At 35.4% G+C, this 25,685-nt stretch overlaps 3 protein-coding genes and 1 non-coding gene across 5 annotated transcripts; 2 read left to right on the top strand and 2 right to left on the bottom strand.

Moving 5' to 3' along the window:
- Positions 1 to 3,558: 3,558 nt before the first annotated feature.
- LOC110417797 (glycine-rich RNA-binding protein-like) lies at positions 3,559 to 4,660 on the bottom strand. The gene is made up of 2 exons (XM_021430329.2): positions 4,452 to 4,660; positions 3,559 to 4,186 (listed from the first exon to the last, which is right to left on the bottom strand). The coding sequence occupies exons 1-2, from the start codon at positions 4,563 to 4,565 to the stop codon at positions 3,794 to 3,796; spliced, it is 507 nt and encodes a 168-aa protein (XP_021286004.1). The 5' UTR covers positions 4,566 to 4,660; the 3' UTR covers positions 3,559 to 3,793.
- Positions 4,661 to 15,443: 10,783 nt separating this feature from the next.
- On the top strand, positions 15,444 to 21,421 carry LOC110418438 (Leucine-rich repeat protein kinase family protein). 2 transcript variants are annotated; one of them, XM_021431162.2, is made up of 4 exons: positions 15,456 to 18,323; positions 18,755 to 18,883; positions 19,808 to 19,830; positions 20,317 to 21,421. In XM_021431162.2, exons 1-4 carry the CDS (start codon positions 16,372 to 16,374, stop codon positions 20,931 to 20,933), a joined length of 2,721 nt encoding a protein of 906 aa, XP_021286837.1. In that variant the 5' UTR covers positions 15,456 to 16,371; the 3' UTR covers positions 20,934 to 21,421. The 2 variants fall into 2 exon arrangements, with proteins under 2 accessions (XP_089640029.1, XP_021286837.1); XM_089783903.1 differs by lacking the exons at positions 19,808 to 19,830; positions 20,317 to 21,421 and having other exon boundaries at positions 15,444 to 18,323; positions 18,755 to 18,887.
- A 426-nt stretch (positions 21,422 to 21,847) lies between these two features.
- TRNAQ-CUG (transfer RNA glutamine (anticodon CUG)) lies at positions 21,848 to 21,919 on the bottom strand. Its single transcript has one exon. It is a non-coding gene; the product is annotated as a tRNA-Gln (tRNA).
- Positions 21,920 to 22,007: 88 nt separating this feature from the next.
- Positions 22,008 to 25,528, top strand: EMB2219 (Mitochondrial transcription termination factor family protein). Its single transcript, XM_021431164.2, has 6 exons — positions 22,008 to 22,730; positions 22,828 to 23,236; positions 23,419 to 23,634; positions 23,880 to 23,987; positions 24,295 to 24,569; positions 24,938 to 25,528. The coding sequence occupies exons 1-6, from the start codon at positions 22,489 to 22,491 to the stop codon at positions 25,242 to 25,244; spliced, it is 1,557 nt and encodes a 518-aa protein (XP_021286839.2). The 5' UTR covers positions 22,008 to 22,488; the 3' UTR covers positions 25,245 to 25,528.
- Positions 25,529 to 25,685: the final 157 nt, after the last annotated feature.

Raw genomic sequence — 25,685 nt, 5'->3', positions numbered from 1 at the left:
TACACATTGTGGCATTTGCAATCAGATTCTCTCCTCACAAAAAGCAGGGCAGATAAGTATCACATAAATGGAAGATTAAGATTGTCAAAGTAATTCCATTTCAAGAATATTAAGAACGTAATCTCTTCACTCTAGAAGTATCTGAAAATCAGAAAATGACACAATTTCTCGGAAGAGGCTAAATATCTGCTTGGAATATTAAGTCAAATCTATAAAGGCATCAGAATTCAGAGGACGGTGGTGTGATAACATGATTTAGGCTGCAAGTTGATTTAGAGTAGCCCCAACCTATATGGGCCTACGCTCACTAAAATCCTGCAAGTAGACCTCGGTATAGTCTTATTCACATCGTTTAGAGTCCACAGAGCCGACCCCCAAATTTAAGATTTAGCATGACAGGATTGGAAACTTCTGCATTCGGGAAAGCGTGATGCATGATTCCTTCAAATCTTCGTGACGTAGGCTGCTGCGATAGAATAAGGGCGCTATAGTTTCAGAGCCGGTCGACTATAATTGTGTTGGATTAAACAATGAGGAAACGTTGTGAAGGGGCAAAAATAATATCTAAAAATCTAAATTTTCTGAGAAAATAAAGCAGTGTTTATCAAGAATTTTTCAGTGTGAAACACATCATTCTCTGCTTGCTTCTTGCCATCCTGCTGATTTATTCCATTGAAAAGTGTTTCTTGAGCATATTAATTTTAACCCTTCCTTGTTATAATCGGGGGATAATTAGTTCAAAAATGAAGCAGGTTTACCAATTACCAGCACTCACACAATCCATGGCCTCTAGTGTCAACTTGCAGGAGTCATATTCTTGGATGCTGACCACATGCTAATGGGGCTCGCTGTGATGATTGGTTGAAAATTACCGATGCAACTTTCTAGGAATCAGTACGAAAAAAAGTGATGCTGCTGAGATACACCTCCTTACCGATATTTGGAATCCTTATCATTCAGTCTATCCAATTGAAAGTAATATCTGTGGATTCCTTTCTCTCTCAGGACTTGTTCTTTTGACAAGTGGTCCTTCCTTGGAAATTGGAGAAGTTGGTTTTGCAATGATAAGGGTTTAGAACTTCGTAAATCTTTTGGTTTTTAGTAAGTTCTAGTGGGGGTTGATGGTCTCGTAGATTTTTCCTTTTAAGCCCTCTTTATAAGTTAAAGACCACAGAACCAGGAATCTGCAACTTTATTCTGACGGAAAAGAGCCCACTACCTAGACATAGCAAGCCGGCCAGTAGATTTACGTCAGCCGCAAAAGAATAAAGATGATTTTCTTTCCCCCGTGGAATCTTTGAACACAGAAATTTTGGATCGATGGAGTGCATAGTTGGGTCGAATTAGTTAATTTCTTGGAATATCACAGTGAAGGGTCTACCAGAAAACGATAAGCCATAGCCCTATAGCTATAGGGGTATAGGGGAGCATATGCAGAGGGAAAAAGCCTATTTGTCGCGTGAATATGATCTATGCAACCCTTCCTATTAAGGATCACAAGGGCTGTAGCCTGTGTTCCATGAAAAGGGTGAAGCAATAGAGAGAAACACTCAACGTTGATAATACATATGTGGCTTGTATGAGCTGGAAAAGATGTGATGTATTCGCAGGACACGAGCCCATGCAAAAAGATATATGGATAATTAATGACTCCATTGTTTTGTTTTACAACCAATCGCATGACGATGCCGATTCCCAAATGCACCAATGAATTTCTGTCAAGTTGGTCCTAATAGATTTTGTGTGCGCTGAACTGGGGCTTCATTGCAGTTCGAGACAGGGAAAACTATTTCCCCCCACCCTTTCTTTTCTCTTTTTTTCTCTTTCATAATTATTATTATTTTTCTTTTCCTTTTGGAATTTAAGTAAAAATTGTACATGCTGTTAAGCCGTACGCTGATGATTAATTCAATTGTTGGAATATTCAGTGAGACCAAACCAAGATATTGTGGGGCAGAGATTCGTATGTTCTTATGCTGATCTTGTGCTGTCGTTCTGGCTAAAGTGCAGCGTAAAAGTCAATGTCGGTTTCGTGTCTGCTTGGTGATTTTGCAATCAATAATACCACGGAGAAGCTGATGCAATATTTCGTTCTTTGAACTTGACAAGTTCTTTTCCGAACATTATCTTTTTTATGTCCTGCTTCCTTGTTATTCCACAGGAAAATCATGCTTTTAGTGACCAAATCCAGCGTGCAGATAACAAAAATATTCTCACAATCTCAAGGTGTACCCTACGGTCAGCTTACTGATGTACCTTTGGCAAGGGAATGAAGCCAAACCAACTTCAATGTTAGAGAGTGATGTTGCCTCTGCAATGTGACTGAAAGGGGATTTATCACCACAAAAAAGAAAAAAAAATTTGATTCTCGCGAGACTGATGTAATTTATAACAATCTTTGGGCTTTGGCCATTAATCAGTAGTAATATCAGTTTCTTCAAACAAAAGAGTAAGACCTCCTTGTTAAAGGTCATTCCATAATATATATGAAGTTCCATAATAACTGATGTAAGAACCTCTCATGTTATCTAAAGGTCACCAAAGTTCATACTGGTGCAGGTTATACATATGAAGTTGAAATGATGTCAAGGAATGAGGCTTGATTCAGCATAAGAAAATCTCTTGCCTGTGGGCTATGGCTTCCGAACCAGGGTGCGATGCAATTGTTTTTAATTGGCCGAGAAAGTCAATAGCTCCCTGTTTTATACCACATGTCAGCTTACTCCATTTCCTTTCGGTAAAAATTTACAGCTGGTGTTTCGACAGTAGGTCCAGACTTGAAGCCCAGAGCTTCTATGCAAATCTGTAACCAGAAGAGTAGAGAGAGACTGAGGACAGAGGAAATTCATTAGTTTTTCACTATTCAACCCTCTCCAATAGGGGACGTAGGAAGTCGGGAACTCAACCGAAGACGGAAAATGGCCACAAAATAATAATAGCCCATTTCTCTTGTCAACTCTTGATCAGTGACACAGTTTGGGCTTTTCGATTTTTCACTCTTGAGACTTGGGATGGGCTTCTAAAAGCTCATGCATGCTTACCAGGACTCCAATGGGTCAAGAGACTCATTTGGCCCCATCCATTCACAAGAGTAGAAACACCAAAAATGACAACAAAGATCAACCATAAATACATATGTCACTGAAGGAATGTGGGGCGTGGCCCATCACCAGGCAAAACCATGCAAGACAAGGTTAAAGCCTATTAATCCTATAATTGATTCTTTTTTATTAAAGATTATAAGCTTTGTTGTCAAATAGACTCTTATTTTCTCATTATATTATGTTGAATATTATCTGCTGCTAAGAAATTAAACCCTAAATTCAATAGATAATTGGATAAGGAGTTATCGTGATCATCAATTTTACGAATTTATCGAATACCAAACGGACAACTGTAACCGAATGGATAGCAAAATAAACCATTCCAGAATTGGTGTCAACTGTCAAAGGCTTTTCTATCTTTTGATATTTTATGTTAATCAGTGTGGATCATGGCGTTGCTTGCTAGGCGGCGATAAAAATTTAATAATAAAAGTAAATAAAGAATCCGCTCGAATTTGAAAAGAAGATCTATACTTCATTCCATTTTTCAAGTTTAAAGAGTTTACACCTAACGACACCGGCCACAAAAGCATAAGAACCATCGGTCAAAAAAGAGGGAACCCAAAACCCAAACAGTAACAGAGAACCATAGAAGAACCATAACAACATCATCAAAACCAAACACAAACTAAACAACCCAATAAACCCAACCACAACACATACGGCCCAAGCCCACTCATACCCTAATTCTAAGACCTCCAGTTGCCCTCAGAAGCGCCTCCACCTCTAGGGTAGCGCGATCCACCATCACCATATCCACCCTCACGGCGTCCACCTCCGTATCCACCACCGCCATATCCTCCACCATTTCCATATCCACCCTCACGGCGACCACCTCCGTAACCTCCCTCACGGCGACCTCCATATCCACCGCCGCCACCACCGCGGCTGTAACCGCCGTTTCCACCAAAACCGCCACCGCCACCACCGCTTCGGCGAGATTGAGCTTCGTTGACGGTGATATTCCTTCCGTCGAGATTCTGACCGTTCATTCCTTCAATAGCATCTCTCATAGCTTTCTCGTCACGGAAAGTTACGAACCCGAAGCCTCTGGATCTTCCAGTCTCACGATCGTTAATGATCTGAATTAAAAATAATTAAATTAAAAACAAATAAATTAAAAAGGTAAAAGAATATAGATATATTAGAATCGATCGATCTTCGGCCCAGGGGGATGAAGACAGAACGTACCGGTGAGAGATATAAAAGAGAGAATAGTAACAAGAGAGTATCAAGTAACAAGTAGTAACACAAAACAACAGATCAGGGATCACAGATCATAGACAGAGAGGCCCGGATCGGGTCGGATCGAGTCAGATCTGGAGTCCGATCTCTGCACAAACGGACCTTCGATTCGACGATCTCGCCGTACTGACTGAAAGCTTGTTCGAGAGCCCTATCGTCGGTGGCCCAGGCGAGCCCTCCGACGAAGCACCGGAACTCAATATCTGCTGAGGCCATATAGGAAACACTAAAATCCCCTAGGGTAAAAAGAGGGTAGCAGCACCAAAAGGGGAGGATAATTTGGGAAGAGCCGTGAATGAGAAACGGCGAGAGGCTAAAGCATGGTTTTATAGCGAGGATGCGAGGTTCCAATTAGGTTAGTTGCAAGCTGGGTACACTAAATGCGTTTAACTATGGTTAAAGTTTTGACTACAGAATGTTTTGGCTTGTTTGGTTGCTAGCATTGGTCTATCCTTATGTTTAACTATTAGCATAACACGTTTTAAATATACTAATTAATTTATTTCCTTAAAACCAATCATATTATGCAAAAAATATTAAACCTAATTTTTTAAATTTTTTGTTTTTACTATTCCATGAATGTTGTAGGTGAAAAGGGTTTAATATAATCTTTATTATTTGTAAATATATAATCAAAAAATTGAAATATTAGATGGAAATTCTAATTCAGGGCTGAAAAGAATATTCGGAATAAAGTTTTATCCGTGACCATAAACCAACTAAACCAGGGTTAGTTAGCAACGCGGTGACCAGTTAAAGACTGAGATGGTGTCAGGTAGGGTCCACAGTCACATGCTGTCTGAGTAGTTGACGCTCATAAAAGTCTTGATATTTACTTGCCCCTACCTAAATATCTCAAAACCTCTGTCCCTTTTCAAAAAAAATTTAAAATTGTTTTCTTGAATAATTCTTAATATCTCAAAATTTTCTACAAAAATATCTCACACGCTCTCCGTACTTGTCACCGAAGCAAATGGCTGCGTCGATTTGGGAATTGGGATAGAGACCAAAACTACCGAATATTGCTGTCGTATTGTTTTTCTCATGCTGTGTTTTTTTTTTCCATTAAATACACGCAATTATGGTGGGATTTTCCAATGTTTGGTTTCTCAAATATAAATAGTAACATTCCGTTACGTGACAGAAAAAAGAAAGCATTTATATATAGGATAATCTGATAATATATAATTTCTATATATTACCAGTTTATCAAAATATGTTATGTCATTAATGAGATAAAATAAAAAAATTTTAAAAATTTAAAATTAAATATTAAAAATTTATAATAATTAATGAAATAAAAAATAAATTATATTTATTTTTTATCTCTCTCAATTGTTTTTTTTTCTTTTTTTTCTTTTGGTTAAAAGACTCCTCCAATTCTTGTATTATTTAATTTTATTTAATTTACCTCATGTACTCAAAATCGAAATAATTTAATTTTTTTTATTTTAAAAATTCATCAATTTAGTCTCTTCATCTAATAACATTTAATTTTACCATTAAATGATGACGTTAACGATGACGTATCACATTTTGATAACATGATATTTGAGATAATGATGCAGCATACCACGTGGCACTATATAATGACGTTTTATATTTTTATTTTGTTTAATATTTCAAGTTATATTTTTTATGTTGAAATTTCTTACATTAAATATTACATTTATGGTTGATAAAGTTAAATATAACTGTAAATATTAGTATCATTTTATTTTATTAACACATTTTTTGTAGATTCAAATTAATAATTTAAATTTAAAATTAAATAATTAAATTATTTCAATTTTGAGTACAATGACTAAATTGAATAAAATTAAATAGTACAAGGACTGTAGGGGTCTTTTGACCCTCTTCTTTTATATTTTTCTCTAACTCCATGATCTTTTTTTTTTTGTTCTTATTTTTCCATTAAAATTACGTTTTGCAAAATTCTGTAACTTTAAAAGTAATTTTTAAATTCTTTTCTTGTTCTTTAAAAATTGAGAAAACAATATTCATATAAATAAATCTTATTAGTGTAATTTTATTTAGTCCACAATTTTGACTATAAATAATACATTAAGTCCAAAATTGTTCTTTCTCAACCAGTACTAGGTTTTTTTTTTTTCTCTTAGAATGCACTTATAAAACTCCTAATCCCCATCAAAATCAAAATTCTTTTAAAGTGTTATTTTACCATTTTACCAAAACCCATAATGCTAATAAATTTAAACCTTAGATGTTAAATTAAATCAAATGTTTTTTGGTATTTAAACCAAAGTCATTGTTCATATGATATGTTATATAAACATTTTAATTTTTAATTAAGCCCCACGTTTTGAAGATTTTAAATGAAAATCAGTCATATTTGATGAGGTGTTACTAACTATTTTATAAGAGTTTCAAAATTAACTACATGAATTTCTCTTTACAACACCATGAGAAAGGAATGTCTGATATGGCTTCTAACAAAACAACAATTTTGATGTTAAATAAAAGCAAAATTGTTGACGTAATAAAATTTTACGTATAAGATTTATATATTTAAATCTTATTTTCTTTTTTTTTAAAGATACGTTTTCACAATCTCTTTAAAAAAGAATAAAAATAAAAAATTCAAAAAAATAAGAAAAGAATCTAAAAATTGATATTGAAGTTGTAGAATTTTATAAAACTTAATTTTGATGAAAAAAGAGGAGAAGAAGATGACGGAGCTGGAGAGATATGGAAGAAGAGGAGAAGAAAATGATGGATCTGGAGAGGGATAAAAGATGAGAACAAGGAAATAATATCTAAAAGAGATAGAAAAGTAAAAATATTTTTTTATTTAATTAATTATTATAAACTTTTTAATATTTAAGTTTAAATCTTTATAGATTTTTTATTTTACTTCATTAACGAGATATCATATTTTGGTGAGCTGATAATGTATCAATGCATCAAATATTAATCTTTATATATCATTAATAAGGTGTCAAAATTTGATGATTTGATACTATAAACTATACACTATCAATGCATCAAATATTAATTCTTAATATATGTGCTTTTATATTTAAAAATTTATTTAGAAATATATCAATAAGCTGACAAATGAAGGCCCTTACGGCCTTCTGTCATCCAAAATAATACAGTAATAGATAGACTCTAACCCAGCCCAACTGCTCTTTTGTTTGGATTGGGTCTACTATGGGATAAGACTTTTCATTGTCCAAATAACTTAAAAGCCTTGTCATGCTATTTATCCTGGGTCAGGCTCATGGGCCGAGCACTTTGTTGTTGATTTTGTTTTTTTATCAAATCCGGCCTATTGGCATGCAGCTGAGCTAGGATCCCTTCAGCTAGGTTTTGGATAATCAAATATTTTCAAACTTTGACTTCATGCTTATTTGGTTCATTTTTTTTTAATTTATTTACATTTTAAAAGTAAAAGCGAAACTAAATAGGGTTTTATAAACTTGGAAAAATTATTTAAATAAAATTTTTAAAAAATAATTGCAAGAAAAACTTCAAAGAGGAGTTTTATCTTATTTTCTTTTAAAAACATATTAAATTTTTAAGAAATTTCTTTTTTGTTTCAAAAATGTGCTCATATGTTAAAAATAATCTCAACATTATTCTCTCAAACTATATTCCTTTCTCAATCGATCTTTCTCTCCGCTCACCCTCTTTACAAATTACCTTTTTCCAATACAAATTGCGATTTCTTTTTTTTACCTTGTTCTATAAAAACTACTAGAAAAAAAAATCAAACACAATTAGAGTTTGAAGAATAGGTGTCATATTTTATGTAATATGAAGCCATTTTCATTGGTAAAACAGAAAAATATTATTATTACAACAACAACACTTAATAACTACATTAGATAGTGTGAGGTTATAAATGAAGAGTTGGACAAATGCGATCGTAATTCTAATTACATTATTGAGAGTTAAGTATAAAGAAATAATGATGAAGAAATAGATTTATATACTTATAGAAAAGCATTTGATGATAGTTACATTATAGAGTTCGTAACCAAATAGCTGCTACATTGATGAAAAATAAAATAGTTGATTTTAAGTTATTTATGAATTACGTATTAATTAAAAATTATTTATAATTTTTTAATGATTAATTATAAAATATAAATTTTATGTTATAAAATTTTTTTATATATTTTCAAAAATTTTTAAATAAAAAAAATAAAATTAATATTTGTTAATAAAAAAATTTATGATTAATAGAAATTTATTTATTAAACACTTTTTATGATATTTTTAACTAAAATTAAAGTTTATATAAGTTAATTTGTCAAACATCTTATCTATAAAAAAAACTTATAAAAGTAATTTTATCACATAATTTTAACTTAATTTTAAAAATTATTATTTTTCATAAAACCTTCAATGACTTTTGAACTAAAAAAAAATTATATATTATCGTATTTTAATTTTTGACTATTTATGATATTAAAACAAATATTTTGACTGGTCAAATCTCAGTCCGTGGACAACAACCAAAATTGCAAGTTTCTTGTAGCCTTGATCAATGAAATCCGACATAGAAAAAACTTTATTATGTAATTTAGATGGCTTTGCAAGGAAGCCCATGGCAATATTTTTCTGTATTATCTGATAATTAAAAATATAAAAACTTTTGACTTATTAAATTTATATTCATTGTTTTTTTTTTTTTATTTTCCATAGTCATGTTGATTATGTGCTATATATTGTGCACGCGTTATGTATATACATTTTTATTATTGATTTCTTCTCAAATGAAAAAAAAAATCTTTTTTTTTTAATAAAATTGCAGTTAATCAACATCAAGTATTCATTTCTGATCTAAAACCCAATTATATTTCGCTATCATTCATATTCTTTTTGGCATGCGTATTTTAAAAACTATAAAACTTGTTAAGCATTTCATTGACTGGATCAAAAAAAGGGTATACTTCAAATTGTAAACTCTTTTTTTTTTTGGTTGGGATTAAGATCTGTGATGGAAAGTCTACAGTGACTTACTTAGTTTTAATCCCTCAAAATCAATATTCAATCAATTTAGAATCTCATTATTTCTGTTTTGTATTTCTTGACTGCTTCTCTGATCTCATCAATCAAATTGAGGATTAATTAATGCAAATCTTCAATCTAATCTTCTTAATGCCATGTGCATTGAGCATTCTATGTTGAAATCGTAATGCTTTTTGTTCTTAATCTTTTGTCAATATGTAGAGCTGTGAAAGCGATTAAACAACCAAGAAAACGACCCAAACCGGGGGATTCTATCCTACCCAGTTCCGAACTTGAAAATCAATGTGATGATGACGAAGTTCACCAAACCAATTGCTGGGAACCAATTACCATCGTTATTTGGTCATCACTACTTGATAGATTTCTATCTTCCCGCCTGTATACTTCGGCACTACAAACTTTGTTTGTTCGAAGGTAGCGTAGCCCTTTAAAATTCAATGCCACTTTGATTGTTCTAAACACTTTTTTCTCTTTCTTTGCTTTGCTTGTGATTGTGGGGTGGGGGGAGATTATTATTCTTGCTTCAACTGAAGAGAAAGGTTAGCCTTCCTTCTAGCTGACATGATATGCCCAATTAATCATACTATTTTGGTATGATTGTTTCCAACTTTCAATGGGTATGGCGAAATTGTACTCAAAAGCGTGTGGTGTGGGCTAGAGTAAGTAAAAAGATTGTACACTTGTACCATAGAAATGACAAGTTCTCTTATTTTGCTAATCACTTTCACTTCTTTGTTCCTTTGCTTTGTATCCCCCTATTCATGCTTGGAGCATTAAATGGCAGTCTACACTAATACGCTTACTGGTTTACTTATCAGCGTAACAGGCTCCGGCTACAGCTGGCAAATAAAATGATTTCGTTCGCTTTCCTGTCCAATAAGGTTGCATTTTCATGGGGTCATTAATTTTATGGGCCAACGCCCCATAAGAAAAACTATCCTTTAGTATCTGAATTAAATATACCTGCTTTGCATTTATTGTTCTCTCAGTTTGAATCATTTTCCCATTCCCCCTCGCCCTGTTGTGGTAAACTGTGATCTTAATAACGAATGGGCTATCATTCCTTCATCCTACACAAGGAAAAGAAGTGGTAATGATAATGTTTGAGTGTTGATGTTAGACTTAAATTCGACTAGTGCAAGGAGGTGAGAATCTTTGATTGAATTTGTGAAGCATAAGTTCATCTTCTGTATGCCTTCAATATTCAGGAAAGAAAACCAGTTACAGAGAACAGACAAACAGTGAGAAAAGGAACACCAAGAATTTACTAGCCCTCATAGACATGAACCCAAAAATAGGGAAAAGATAAATTATACAATACAAACCGGGAAAGTCTATCATGCTTTAGGTGTGCTGTATGCATGTACATTGCGTGCTAAGCACTGATATTTGTTGAATAGAATCAGTCCAGCACTGAATTTCTTATTGTTTAATCTATAAGTAGTAATATAAAACTTAGGTACTTGCAACAACTGCACTTACTACTTACTGACTCCCTGAAACATGTATATGTGCATTGGACAGCTGCAGAGACACTCAAAGGTCTAAGCCACCAACACTGACTCAAATCAGTTTATTTCTTTTGTTTTTCGGTTTTGGGAAGGAAGTTCAAACATTAATTTCAGCATATGCATTAGTGGGGTTAGAGTATTTCCAGTTGAAAAATGACAAAGAATAAGATTATACAGTCTGGATTCCTGAACTTAAGACAAATAGTTGAGTTTTTAATTCTATACTTAACATATATCATAATCATCAAAATGCTCGAGGCGACGCCTGGAAGTGACATTAACCTGTAAATGGTATTATTTTAAGATTAAGTTGAAGTTTAGAGAGTATTCAAAGGTGCAAATCATTTAATGAGCAGCAGCCACTTGGGGTCCATGGGAATAAGATTATGAAGGCTGCTGTTCAGGTCTCACTTTCCTTTTTGTGTTCTATTTTGTCCTTAAAATATACAATTAAGATTAATCTTTCCCAATTCCAATGCTTTGTGCTGGATTAACCTCTCGGTATTGGAATGCCCATTCCAAACACAAACATAGTTGAAGTGAAAGGCACAGGGACAAGACAACAGTACAGTTCCCTTTTCCGTTCTGTGATCTGAAAGAAAGATTTATTTAACTTGGATGATACAATAAGACAACTTCTTAGCATTGAATTCCCCTGCAAGGAACGGGCAAATCTTGAGAAGGAAAAAAAAGAGGACAGAAAAAGCAAAGGACAGGAAAGGGATAGACCAACAGCTAGTTAGATTTGTTCTTCTTTTTTGACATGATTAGATTTACGGGAAGCAACTCTTTCGGCCAACGGGTGAGTAATTGAAAAGGTATGTAATGTAACTATATATATAGATTTCACTACCAAAAAAAGAAGAGAAAAACCTTGGGACGACATATTAATTTCTTCCAGTTTGAAAAATTAAAAAAATCTTTGAGATTTGGAAGGTTTTGTGGATGACAAAATGGCCCCGCAACGATATTTTGAGCTATCCAATAAGGAAAGAAAAATCAAGTTGCACGCCTACAAGGCGAACAACGCAAAGTGGTGGTTCATGGTTGACTATGCTTTAATTTTTCTGTCTAATTTGTTAAATATTGACTAAAGCTCGAGTAACGTCTTTATGTTGGACAAGTAAAGGTAGAAGGAATCAGTCAACGTCGGCTATGGCCTTTGGAATCATGTCATGTCAAATTCTAATGATTACCACTAGTTAATTTCATAACAAAACTTTAAGCCAATTTACTTTCCTTTCTTTCTTTCATACAAGCACGCAAAATGATTATTATTTATCGCTAATTAAAACATTTTACTCATTCCCACCAAAAAATGATATAACCTTACCAACATTTGGATACCGTTAGGTCGACTTTTAATAAATGATGATGATGGTTTAAGTATTACTTCACCGTGCAAGATTCAGACATTTTGGGTTTTGATCATTGAATAAAATGAACCTTTTTCTTTCCAATTTGCATCGTGAGAGGCAGACGGTACGTGCATTTTGGAACACTAGTTTCCACTTATTTGGTTTGCCTTCTCTCAAACTTTTTGATGTTGTTGGCCTGTCGGAGATGGGAGCATGATACCACTTGCCTAGGATTTTTGATTTTTGAGCATCACAAGTGTTTGACTCTCAGACCTCTTTAGACTTTTACTTATATTTATGCAAAGTCTGGTTACTTATTTTTCTGAGGTATTGAATGTGAGGTTCTCTCTAGCCCGCTAGTCTTTCTCTAAAGTTGCATGGCGTGAATCAGAGTTTAAATTGAATTTACTTTAATATTACTTTTTTTAAAAAAAATTTAATTCAATAAGACATATTGTGTTTGAGAATCTTCATCTTGTTTTTCCCACAGCTCTCGCCATGAGATTTTCCTTCTTTTTTCTGTTTTCTATTATTATTACTATTACTATTACTTTTTGGGTGTCTTTCAGTATCCTATGAATCACCATCAAGCCAAGGATCGGTCATGCCCAATATTTTCATACTCAATTTGTCAAAAGTTTTACCAAATCAATTATAACGTTCCTTTTGTTTTATATTAAAAAAAAACGTTGTTAATTTTTGTCTTAAATCATCATCGATACATTTCAAACGAATTTGGAGAAAATCACTGCTATTAACTTACATTGGATTTTAAGTGTCAACAAATCAATAAATAATTTTGAATTTTCAATATTTTATGTACCATTAAAAACGAATTAAGAGTAAAAACCTCTTTAAAATTTTAAAAGTCATGGATCGTTGAAGGGTTCCAAGTTTATTTGGTTAAGACTTAAGAGTTAGTAAAACACAATATATAACACAATTTAAGGTATTTAATCTTCAAATATTGTATGAAAAGCATGAGATTTGATCTCTTTTATCTATTAGAGAAGGAAAAAAAAAAGAAAGTAGTAGGTGGATTATACATGTTTTTTGCAGTCGAGGTGTCGTTGGCAAAGGCCGAGACCTAACAAGGCATCCTAGCTACTTTAATTTTTTTGTCGATATATTGACCATAATTCATTCAATAGATTTGCCCCACAATAATAATGTAATATACAGCTGCCTGGATTTTAAGAAGCTTTTGACCCTTACCCTGCTGCCAAACTTAAGCATTCAAGGTGAAACTTTGTGGGAAGGATCTTTTCAACAGTAGTATTTTAATTAAAGGTTTGTGGCTTCCAGGAAATAGGAACTAAATGCATTTCCATGGAAAGAATGACTAGTGGAAAACTTGACGCATAACATTCTCAGGGTTTAAATGACTGAAGGTGATTTTTGAGAATGAAGGTCGGAGACTTGGAATTCAATTTTTGATGTAAGTTTGTTGGCTTACTTTGTCATGTCTCTCTCTTAGACCATAGTCACAGAGAAGGGCTGCATTTCAGTCCATATCTGAAAAAAGAAAAACCGTGGAAATACGTTTCCAAAAGCATGGTCTTCAGGATCTAGAAACTGAAATTGCAAGCGTTGGGAAAATGCCTTGAGAGCAACTTCTCCTAATGTGTCATTTTCATTTGTGTTAATTATTGTGTGGAAAAAATGGTATTATACGACGACTAGTTTTCATTCGTGTGAATGAGATTTTTGGCTTTGATGGAAAGAGGAAAGTAGGCTTAAATCTTTTCAGAGGAAGCCAAGCTCCATCTAGGTAGATGGCTATCAGTATTAATGCATTGCGTGCAAAGCATGCTGCTATAGCCCAACAATGGTGCCACTCGCCCTAGCTACTAGGAAACAAAATTTCATACTAACAAGTTGCTATATATAAATACATAGAAAAAAGCATTACCCTGAGTTTCCCATTTTTCCTTTTTTTTTTTTCCAATAAAGATTAGGTTCCATTGAAGAAGTGGGTATGGAGGTGTAAAGTGCATTGACCATAACTGAGTTTCAGAAGATGACAGTTTGAGAACTCAGTTGTATCAATGGCCTTAAAATCTTGGTAATAGAAATTTTCCTTTTGACCCATTGTTCAATTAAAGATGTGTTCAACTACAGAACATACATGACAGTGTTGATTTTTAAAAGCAAGCTCTTACTTCAGCCACACTAGTAAAGAGTTTGTGGTCCTGTTATTCTCTTTGGCCCCGAACATGTGAGAGAACAAAAAGAAATTAATGATAGAGAGAAAGATACGACTGAGGAATAGAGACAGGGCATATATGTAGGTGAAACTGATCTTATTTTCTTAAATTAATACACAAGGAAGGAAAACATAAATAAGGTGGGGAGAAAAAAAGATGTCTATTGAAAAAGAAAAAAATTGGTAAGTACAGCTCAAACTATAATTATATGGTATAATCTTACTATAAGAGAGATATTTAATTCTTAATTGAAATTGATTAAGAATCACATTTGCCAGCTATATTTTATCATATGGTAAAGGTTTAATTGAGAAAGTAATTATTGAATTCACTTGTTATTATTTTAAATTATACATGCATAGTTCAACAACTTTCGTATAAAAATGACAAATTGAGTGATCTCAATCAGATTCAGATCAGTCAACAATCTCCCTCATTTTCATCTTTCTTTAAATATAATAGATTGAGTGATCCCAAGAAAACTATTGCACTTCAATCACTTATCTTCAATATAAAATATTCAAATTGAGATCCAACATTGGATAATCAAACATTGTTTGAAATTTAGAGATATAATCAAAGAACAAGAGACAGGGCTTGAATATGCATAAGCCCATTATCCCATTATCATCAAATTTGATTCAAAGAGTGTGGGGATTTGGCATACGTTTTTAGTTTTATTATAAATAAAACTGCTAAAGAACCCAAACAAAAGAGGTTGAAAGTTGAACAGAGAATACACCTGTAGATGGCCAAGGGTTTGACTAAAGGGGAAGGAAGTGCATCAGAATTACCTACTCCCCTCAATTAAGCCAATGGAATCCCACGTGATCAGAACAGGGACTTAAAAAAGGCAAAGTAATATCTGTTGCTTAAATAGCTCAGGTCTTTCCAGCCCCGTAAAGCACTTTAGGTTTGAGTCTCTCTCTTTGTTACTGGTAAAGTAACTGGTACTGTAATTTTCTTTAAACCGTTGAGAGACATAAATTCACCCCAAAATCCAATTTTTTTTTTCCTATCCCAACCCAACAAGAACAAACAAAAGAAGAAAAAAACCAAGACAAAACGGGAAACATGAGAAAGTTTGAAGACTATTACAGAACATGAAGACAATGAAATAAAGAGATGGAAAGTAATAGAATTAGTGCAGTAGTGTTTTTTTTTTTGGAAGCTTAGCTGGCTTGGGCGGGATTACCGGAGGTCAAACTAAAAACTGAACCATCGCCGGACCTGGCTCTTTTATCAGACCAAAATTACGGAGCCACTGGTTCAGACTTCACCCCAATGGTTCAAGCCTGCTATTAAGCCCTTTTTTTATTTCTTAGTTTTCACCCTGTCCTTTTTTGTCTCTCTGAAAGTTCAACTCTTTTCAGTTTTTTTTTTCGTAAGTTGATTTGTCAGAGCTTAAATATTTAGCCTTTTTGTTTATTCGTGTCCCTTCAGAACAAGAGAAGGGAAGGGAAAGAGTGTACAAGTCCACCACTTAAGTTTTTGACCAGCCACTCTCCTCCTTTTCTCTTTCTCTCTAGAATTATTATTGTTTAATTAATTAACATTAGTTTGGCCATTACTTTTTCAAATTTTATTTTTTTCTCTCATCTTCTCTTTTTGTCAACTGAAGAAACTGAAGGATTTGGAGAGAGAGAGAGAGAGAGAGAGAGAAAAGCAAAGAAGAAGAGAAGTTGATACAGATTGGTTACCAACAGGTTTGAAGAAATAAAAAATAGAGCTTTGGTGTATCAAGGTAAGAGCTTTTTTGGGTTTTTCCTTTTGGTGTTGAGGCTTCAGAAGAGAAAGAGAGTTACCATTTTTTTTCTAAAGGGCTGTCTTTTGTTTTTGTCAAATTTACATTACATGCAAAGATACATGTATTCTGTTTAGAGAGAAAGAAAGAAAAAAAGAAATATGAGAATATTTAGATGATTGGGGTCAGTGTCCATGAGCCATGGTGGATCAGCGTAGCATAGGAGTAGCTTTCTTATATCTCTTGTTGTTGCTGTTATTTGAGTCTACATTTGAGCAACAAGTCCAGCAGCAGCAGCAACCGAGTTCAGGCATTGAGTTAACAGCTTTATTTGAACTCAGATCCTCTTTGGGGCTTAGAAGCAAAGATTGGCCTAGAAAAGTTGACCCCTGTTCAAGTTGGAATGGTATAAGATGTGAAAATGGCAGTGTTATTTCGATTAACATTTCTGGGTTTAGAAGAACAAGGCTTGGTAAACAAGACCCACAGTTCGCTGTTGATTCTCTTGCAAATTTTACGCGTTTGGTTTCCTTTAACGCCACTAGATTCTTGCTTCCTGGTTCTATCCCTGATTGGTTCGGCCAAAGGCTGTTGACACTGCAAGTCCTGGATCTCAGGTCTTGTTCTGTAACAGGTGTTATACCTTTGAGTATTGGCAATTTGACTAATTTAACTAGTCTATATTTGTCAGATAATAGGCTCACTGGGCAAATTCCTTCCACTCTGGGTCAATTGTTAAGCCTTTCAGTTCTTGATCTTTCGAAGAATTCGCTTATTGGATCTATTCCGTCACCATTCGGTTCGCTAAGGAATCTGACAAGTCTTGACATTTCTTCGAATAACTTAACGGGGTCAATTCCTCCAGCCATTGGGGCACTTTCGAAGCTACAAAGTTTGAATCTTTCGAATAATAGTTTAACTTCTTCAATACCTGCACAGCTTGGGGACCTTGATAGCTTAATTGACCTTGATCTCAGCAGCAATGATTTGTCAGGTTCGGTGCCACAAGATCTTAGAGGGCTGAGGAATTTGCAGAGAATGGACTTGGGGAACAATGGTCTCAGTGGGTCTCTGCCGGTCGATTTGTTCCCTTCTCCAAGTCAGTTGCAGGTTATAGTTCTGAGAAATAATAGTTTCGTTGGTGACCTTCCTGAAGTATTATGGTCAATACCTAGGTTGAACCTGCTCGATATCTCTCACAATAATTTCACTGGGACGCTGCCTAATTCTGCTTTGAATGATAATGCTACCGCTGCAGAACTTAGCATTTCCCAAAACAAGTTTTATGGAGGTCTCACAACTGTACTCAGAAGGTTTAGTTCTATTGATTTGTCTGGAAACTATTTTGAAGGCAGGGTTCCAGACTACATGCATGACAATGCATCTCTTAGTAGTAACTGTCTCCAAAATTTAACAAACCAAAGGACTCTGACGGAGTGTGTATCATTTTATGCTGAGAAGGGCCTGAGTTTTGATAATTTTGGGCGCCCAAATTCCACAGAACCTCCTGTACCTGAAAGTGGGAAGAGCAACAGAAGGATAATAATATTGGCTGCAGTTTTGGGAGGAGCTGGGCTTATTGTGCTATTAATATTGTTGCTATTGCTGGTCCTATGTTTCCGTAGACGGAGTACAACAAATCATAGAGGGATTGGTGTGGGACCAGTTCCTGCTGGAGAAACACCTTCACCAGGAGTAGCAATTAACTTTTCAAGTCTAGGTGATTTATTTACATATCAGCAACTTCTTCAAGCCACTGGTGATTTTAGTGATGCAAACCTCATTAAGCATGGTCATTCTGGTGATCTCTTTAGGGGTATCTTAGAAGGTGGTTCTTCTGTTGTCATCAAAAGGATTGATTTGCAGTCAATAAAGAAGGAAGCATACCTTTTGGAATTGGATTTCTTCAGTAAAGTTTCACATACACGCGTAGTTCCCCTATTGGGACACTGCTTAGAGAAAGAGAATGAAAAATTCCTGGTTTATAAATATATGCCAAATGGAGACTTGTCAAGTTCCTTGTACAGGAAAAACAGTTTGGAAGATGATAGTTTACAGTCATTAGATTGGATAACAAGATTGAAAATTGCTATAGGGGCGGCAGAAGGCTTATCTTATTTGCATCATGAATGCTCACCACCCCTTGTCCATAGGTATTTTTGCAGCTTTCTTCCTCTTATGCTTAAATTTCTTTCAGTTTGCATAATTCTTTTTTCTCATGCATGTGGTAAACTGGGATGTAGAGAAACTCACAGGAAAAACTTCAGAGTTCAGCAATATGGAAGAAACCCTAGTTAATTGGCAAATTTTCATATGATGAGGATTTTGTTACAATAATCAGTTTTCTTTTTCCCTTTTCTTTTGGTAGCCAACACAAATGTATGTTTCTTTTGTTTGTATGCTACTGTGTTGATAATCTGCTTGCATTAACTATTGGTTAATTACTTAATTCTATAAGGCTAATGCTTTGGCAGCTTCAAGTGTATCTTCATTTCATTGGCTGGGCAATCGATAATTATTGATTAGTTTTCATGAGGACTAAAAAACTTGTACAAGCACTGACATGCTCTCTTTTGTTGTGAAGAGATGTTCAAGCTAGCAGTATACTTCTTGATGATAAATTTGAAGTGCGACTAGGGAGCCTGAGTGAGGTCTGCGCTCAAGAAGGCGATGGTCATCAAAATCGAATTACAAGATTACTGCGGTTCCCACAGTGAGTATTCTGTAGCATTGTCTCTGTTTGGATGTATTCAGATTGTGACTATATATAGATGAACATTTAAGCTGGCTTAAGATGTTAGTTGAGCATGTTCTTGCATATGGCTTTTGTTTTATCACTTAGTAAGTGGCCCAATACATTTGACTTAGTAATGTTTTGTTGGTATCCCAGGGGATGGTGGTTCAACATGCTTATATTTTGCAGTAATTAAGTTTCCAGCTGCCCTTTTTATTTCAAATTTGTATTGATTGTTTCCATAAGTTTCCTTAAGTTAATTTTGGATAACAATAGATTTTTGCATTATAGCTTTCATTTACTCACTACCTATCAGCTTCCTTTTGCTGTCATGAGTTCAAGATGTATGAAAAGTCCTAACCTTTGGCTTTGTAACAAAATCAACCTTCTTTTCAGCATCAAGTTGAGGATTTAATGTCTATAGTTTTTAGATGGAAAATCTAATTGAAGAGTGTGGTACTTCTATATTGTTCTATGCTTAGCTACAAATAACATACTGATAGAACATTGTACCATGCACCTTTGGAAAATCAGCTCACTCTGAGTTCTTAACTTCTTATTAATTTGCTTATTATAGTTCTGGGCATATTTTCCCAGGACATGAACATGTTTCCTTGACTTGAAGGGATGTGCTCCAGATCAGGTTTTAATGTGCAATGCAGTAGAGAACTGGCAATTACCTGTTAAATAAATTGTTATATTTTGCTATGGGGTCTGCAGTACTGGCATAGCTTTTAGATGTTTAAAATCCTGGAGCAATAACAGGCATGGTTCTTATGTGTCGGCATTCATAGTAATTACCAAATAGCATATCATATTTCTGCCTTTCTATATTCCTTTTTATAATTTTATTGCTGTTTTTCTGGTAAAGGTTGTCATATAGTTCATTCTTGTTGCGTGCAGGTCATCTGAGCAAGGTTCTTCAGGTATGTGCACATTTTATTTGTAAATATTTCAAACTTAATTTAGATCTCAATCATTATCTCCTGGCTGATCCCTTGTTGATTTGGTAGCATAGTTTGCACTTTAGGTCCAACATGTTTGTTGCAGCTCTTACATGGTTGCAATGTCTTCTGCCATTTGACTAATTAGCAACCATTTGCGTTCAAGCTTCACATTGTGATAGCAGTGAACCCGAAAAATCAACTTTTCTTTCCTTTTGTTCCCCTTTAGGAGAGTGGCAGCTTATTGCCGATATACATACTTATTTAGACTTACCAAATGAATAAATAATTACTCACCCTAGGACAGAAAAAATGTTGCCAGAGAAGTCTTCTTAAATTTTCCTGACCTTACATCATCAGAGGGATTTGCAAACCAGAGGAATGCTATAGAGCATAGAATTGCCATTAAATTGTGGTCAAATTCGAAAGTTGTTTCTGAGATTTCATTTTTATTTGTAAAATGGTCAGGTTCATCTACAGCATTGTGTGCCTATGACGTTTACTGCTTTGGGAAAGTATTACTAGGGCTGGTAACAGGTAAGCTGGACATTAGTGCATCCAGTGATACCCAGATGAAGGAATGGTTAGAACAGACACTACCATATATCAGTATATATGATAAGGAACTTGTGACAAAAATTTTGGATCCATCTCTTCTTGTGGATGAGGATCTGTTAGAGGAAGTCTGGGCCATGGCCATTGTTGCCAGGTCTTGTCTCAATCCAAAACCTTCTAGGCGGCCCCTAATGAGATATATTCTCAAAGCTTTGGAAAATCCTTTGAGGGTGGTAAGGGAAGATAATTCAAGCTCAGCAAGGCTTAGAACAACCTCCTCAAGAGGATCTTGGAATGCTGCTCTTTTTGGTAGCTGGCGTCAAAGCTCTTCTGATGTAGCAGTTATTCCAGCAGCCTCCACTACTAGAGCAGAAGGGGGAAGCAGTTTCAAACAATCAGGAACGACAGGTTCACAGGGCAGTGCTCAGAATGGCGGGGGTGACCATTCATCCTCACGTAGACGGCATTCTAAAGAGATATTCCCAGAACCACCTGAAGCACTAGATATAGAAAGACAGGATCGGGTCTAGCAGAGAGGTTAATTTGTTCTCAATTCTTTCTTAATAAGACAGTAGGCTTCCCATTTGAGTGCCTGCTGGTTGGCAACCTGATGAAGCTCTTCTTAGTTTTGGAGTAAATGGGGTTTTGAGCTTGATATTTGCATTGAATTGGCTGGCCTTTAGATGCACATATCTTCTTTAGAAGTTCATTTGACAACTACGTTTTGTGAAGTCAGTCTCATGAACAGTGGTTCTAGTTCGCGGTTGGATCAGGATGGACAAAGGTTGAGAAGAGAAAGGGGTGCCATTGACCATCATGGTTCATATTTGTTTGACAGCTTGTTTTCGGTTTAAAGCAAGCTACAATTTTATTGTAATTGATTTTTGTTTTGTGGTCCTTTTGTGCAATGTAAATTGTAATTGTCGAGGATTCCTTCATTCAGATCAGATTTTCAGCTGTTCAGAAAGACGGGCTTGAAAATCAATAGAGAAAAGAAATTATACTGAATTTTTTTTTATGTTGCAGTTACGATGGATATATATTAACCGGAAAAGAGTGACACTGTTTGCTACAGGCAGCCTATTGTTACTAACTGAAGGCCATGCTTGGCCAAAAAGGAGAAGGTTCCATTATTTCCAGGAGTTTGTCCTTGGTTTCTAGTGTCTGGTCTCTTTCATAGAATATAGTATTTGTTCTCTTCCTTTTGCATTTGGTCATATCAAAATCAGATGCGTGAAAAAAGTACAGTATGAAGCAGTTGTTGAATATGTATCAAAAGAACAAGAGAGAAGAAATAAAATGGATAGCAACAAACATGTATGCCATGGAAAGATCCACCCACAACATTGACAAGCCAGGACAAAATGATAATAATGCTGATTCCCCATCACCATATGCCTTCTAAAAGGGTTAATGTTGACATTTAACAAAATGGAATATCATTAGGTTCCACCGAGATTTGAACTCGGGTTATTGGATTCAGAGTCCAATGTCCTGACCACTAGACCATGGAACCTTTTGGATCGGAGGGTTCGATATTTGTTCTTACAAATTCTTAACAGCAGGAAATATCTGCCACTTTTTATCCATTTCCAATTCCCACCATAACCAAAGAAGAAGAAAGATGTTTTCTTGCCCCCCTCCTCCTCCCTCCCTCCATCTGCATCTCCACCGTCACCCTCATTCCACCACTGTCTACTCCTCCACCCACTGCCAACCTACCTCCCGCAATCACCACACCTGGCCCTCTATCCCGCACTCATAACGCAAAATCCACCTCCCTCCTCCACGCTCCACCACCACCACCAACAAAACAAAAAGCCCACCCGAAGAAGGCGACAATGACCGACAGCAGCACCAAAATTCCGTCCACCCTAACGACAATAAACCAACAACCCGACAACTTATAATTCCTCATGAAAAACTAAACATCCTAGAAATGTCCTCGCCTCCAAACGCTCCCCGCTGTTCCCAGGCTCCATTTACGCCAATTCTCTCCTTCCTCTCCAATCCGTATTGGGAACCCGAAACGACACACAACACCTAGAATACGATAACGACGAGGACGATGAGGATGACGAGGTGATGATAATGCGGGCGCTTGAGATTAGAAGGAAGGTAACGGCAGAGGTTTTTAAGGGAGCAATGAAGAAGGGAAAATTTGGAATTACGTATTCAACAAATTTGATTAATAGGTTGTCGGAATTTATTGATCACGTGATGATTGAAGCAGCTGCGTTGAAAAGGTTGCCTGAGTTCAAGGATTCTACGTTTAATGTCCGTGCTAAGGCTGTTATTGATGACTCCAATGTTGTTCCTCTTATAAGGTATTCCAAAGTTTACGACATTACTTTTGTTACTTGCTTTTTCGTTCTAGTAAAGTAGAAATAGTAGTGTTTGATTGTGATCATTGTAATTGTATAGGTGGTTGAAGCACAACAACCTCTCATATCCTAAAATTGCGAAGCTGATATGCATGTCTAAAGGAAATCTTGATTCTATACGACGACTTGTTGAGTGGTTGAAGACAGTTCATGTGAAGGCTGAATTTCTGGGGGTTACGCTTTTGAAATCTGGAGATGATATTTTGCAACGTAGCATTGAAGAATTGGATGAGATTGTTGAGTATTTGGAAAGCAATGGAGTTAAGAGGGATTGGATGGGTTTTGTTATTAGCCGATGTCCGAAGTTGTTGTCCTATAGCATGGAGGAAGTGAGAACGCGTGTAGAGTTTTACTTGAACATGGGTATGACTGCGAATGATTTTGGGACAATGGTGTTTGATTACCCCGGCGCACTTGGCTGCTTCACTCTTGAAGAGATGAATCAAAAGGTAGCTGACTAGTTTTTTTTTTTTTTCTCCTTTAACATTCTAGATTCTCTATTCACTTTGATAAGTAAATGTACATGACGAGGTGATCATGAATCAATGGGGTTGCTCTGTAGCAAGTCTTGTTAAAGTGACTGTCCAGTTTGTGTATTTAATGAAGTTATATGTTCCTCTTGTTCATCCAGGTTAATTATATGAAAGAGTTTGGCCTCAGTACTGAATATGTTGGGAGATTACTAGCATTCAGGCCAGAATTGATGGGTTGTAGCATTGAAGAAAAATGGAAGCCTCTTGTTAAGTACTTATACTACCTTGGAATTTCCCGAGATGGAATGAGGAGAATGCTTACCATTAAGCCAATGGTTTTCTGTTTTAATTTCGAGACAACCATCGCACCTAAGGTAGTGATTATTGTCTTGGCTTGGTTATGTGCTTCAATTTTCTTCCCAAATTCTTCTTTACCAAGCAGTGTGTTTCTCTTCTTATTTTTCTTATATTTGCCATTGTGGTCCTCTACTTCAAATTTTATTTGTTTTCGTTTTCCGCTCACATGAACTATATGTTTGCTATATTGAGTGGCTATGCCAAGTTTATGTCATGCTGTATAATGTGGATGTTGACACTGATTTGGTTTTTATCTTGTCAGGTTCAATTTTTGCGGGACCTAGGTGTTCGAGATCATGCCATTGGTAACATGCTTGTCAAGTTTCCTCCCTTACTAACATACAGCCTCCACAAGAAAATTCGGCCAGTGGTTTGTTCCTTTTCTTTTGATGTTACCTTCATCTTTTAGTTACTCTTGAATAGGTTTTCATCTGTTACCTTTTGATCTTTCTCCTTGCACAATTGCTTGAAGTAGTTCAATTTAATTTTATTTTAAAAAAAAGTAATTTTTTCAGTTGGATCAAGTGATTCGAGGAGGCATTATCATTGCATATATGTTTCGGGCTATATGGTTCTGCTTTTAGCATTTATCAGTATTGTTGTTTAAGTTGGTATTACCTATGAGGTATTTAAGATTTTAAGCACAGGTAATGTAATCTTATTGGAATATCATACAGGTCATATTTTTGATGACGAAAGCTGGAGTCACTGAGAAGGATATTGGAAAGGTCATAGCTTTGGGACCAGAGCTCTTGGGTTGCAGTATAGGAAATAAGCTTGAGGTTAATATGAAATATTTTCTGTCACTAGGCATACGGCATAGACAGCTGGGTGAGATGATTGCTGATTTCCCTAAACTTCTTCGATACAAAGTAGACCTCCTCTATCCTAAGTATCGTTATTTACGACGAACTATGGTCCGTCCTTTGCAGGATGTGATTGAGTTTCCCAGGTAAGGAACATTGCAGCAAGCTGTGTGGATCTTATTGTCTCAGTCTTCTTATGTTCATTTATCAATTTGACTGCTTCATTAAAATTAGTTATGATCAAGACAAGACTATTTATTATTTAGGTTCATTGAGAGCAAGGTCCTGGGAGATGAGCTGAAACGTTTTTTAATCCTATTGCACTCAAAATGTGCATTTATCAGTCAGGTTCCCAAGTCATTTGTTGAATGTATTATTCTTAACCAGGAAATCTTTGCATGCATTTTTTATCAGTATTAGCATTAGACATTTCTCTTTCTTCATTTGTAATATGAGTCTTATCTCTCTCTCTCAGCTGTTGTATTAGAGACTTAACGTAATGAAAATTCTGCAGGTTTTTTAGCTATTCTCTAGAAGAGCGAATAATTCCAAGGCACAAAATTATGGTAGAGAATCGGGTTAACTTTAAACTGCGCTACATGTTGGCTTGTACTGATGAAGAGTTCAATGGAAGAGTTGCAGATAAAGTTGAGAGGAGGCGAAGGTTTGAATCTGATCTTGTAGATAATGCTTTGGCTGATTCACAAACAGCTGAAGGTTCCTTGGGGAAGGCTGCAGTCATCAATTGTCCAGCAAGTGAAAATGCAGTTTTGAATTTTCCTGTGAGTGATTACTCAATGGAGAGGACAGTCCAGAAGTGAGGATTCTCCAGGGTTGTCGCTGTGAACTTGAATGACTGAAGTTCTGCACCACTTTGACATTTTAAAAGCCCCAGTAGCCTCATTACTTTTTGGATGTAAATATTAATGAATTTTCTTTTCTTTTTTTTATTTTAAACCCAGGAACAAACGGTTGCTGTATGTTAGCCTGATTGTATATTAAATGTATCTATTGACAACATGAAGGTAATGACAGGAGAAATGTTACCTGCAATACCTCGAAGCCTTGCATGATATCAACTAGAGCACTAAATTTGCCTAGCAAAGAGTCTCATACATTCTGTCTCACCTTTTCGTTATGGTACGTTGGGTGTCTCCTTGGACTGGAAGACATCCCCAACACACAAAGATCACATTTTCCTCCCCTTTTTTTTTCCTTTGAAATTGTAAATCTAGTTTGACCATACATTTCTTCATCGATAT

The sequence above is a fragment of the Theobroma umbraticum genome, unplaced genomic scaffold (genome assembly GCF_002168275.2).
Source record: "Theobroma umbraticum cultivar Fairchild unplaced genomic scaffold, ASM216827v3 scaffold_50.0, whole genome shotgun sequence".
Taxonomy (NCBI): Eukaryota; Viridiplantae; Streptophyta; class Magnoliopsida; order Malvales; family Malvaceae; genus Theobroma; species Theobroma umbraticum.
This window is presented reverse-complemented; position numbering and strand designations above follow the sequence as displayed.

Excerpts from the sequence above, each read along its gene's own strand:
- LOC110418438 (XM_021431162.2), top strand. The coding sequence starts at position 16,372 with ATGGTGGATCAGCGTAGCATAGGAGTAGCTTTCTTATATCTCTTGTTG. Across the intron at positions 18,324-18,754 it reads TCACCACCCCTTGTCCATAG|AGATGTTCAAGCTAGCAGTA; the intron begins GTATTTTTGCAG and ends TTTGTTGTGAAG. Across the intron at positions 18,884-19,807 it reads AGATTACTGCGGTTCCCACA|GTCATCTGAGCAAGGTTCTT; the intron begins GTGAGTATTCTG and ends TGTTGCGTGCAG.
- LOC110417797 (XM_021430329.2), bottom strand. The coding sequence starts at position 4,565 with ATGGCCTCAGCAGATATTGAGTTCCGGTGCTTCGTCGGAGGGCTCGCC. Across the intron at positions 4,187-4,451 it reads GCGAGATCGTCGAATCGAAG|ATCATTAACGATCGTGAGAC; the intron begins GTCCGTTTGTGC and ends TTTTTAATTCAG.
- EMB2219 (XM_021431164.2), top strand. The coding sequence starts at position 22,489 with ATGATAATGCGGGCGCTTGAGATTAGAAGGAAGGTAACGGCAGAGGTT. Across the intron at positions 22,731-22,827 it reads AATGTTGTTCCTCTTATAAG|GTGGTTGAAGCACAACAACC; the intron begins GTATTCCAAAGT and ends GTAATTGTATAG. Across the intron at positions 23,237-23,418 it reads TTGAAGAGATGAATCAAAAG|GTTAATTATATGAAAGAGTT; the intron begins GTAGCTGACTAG and ends TTGTTCATCCAG.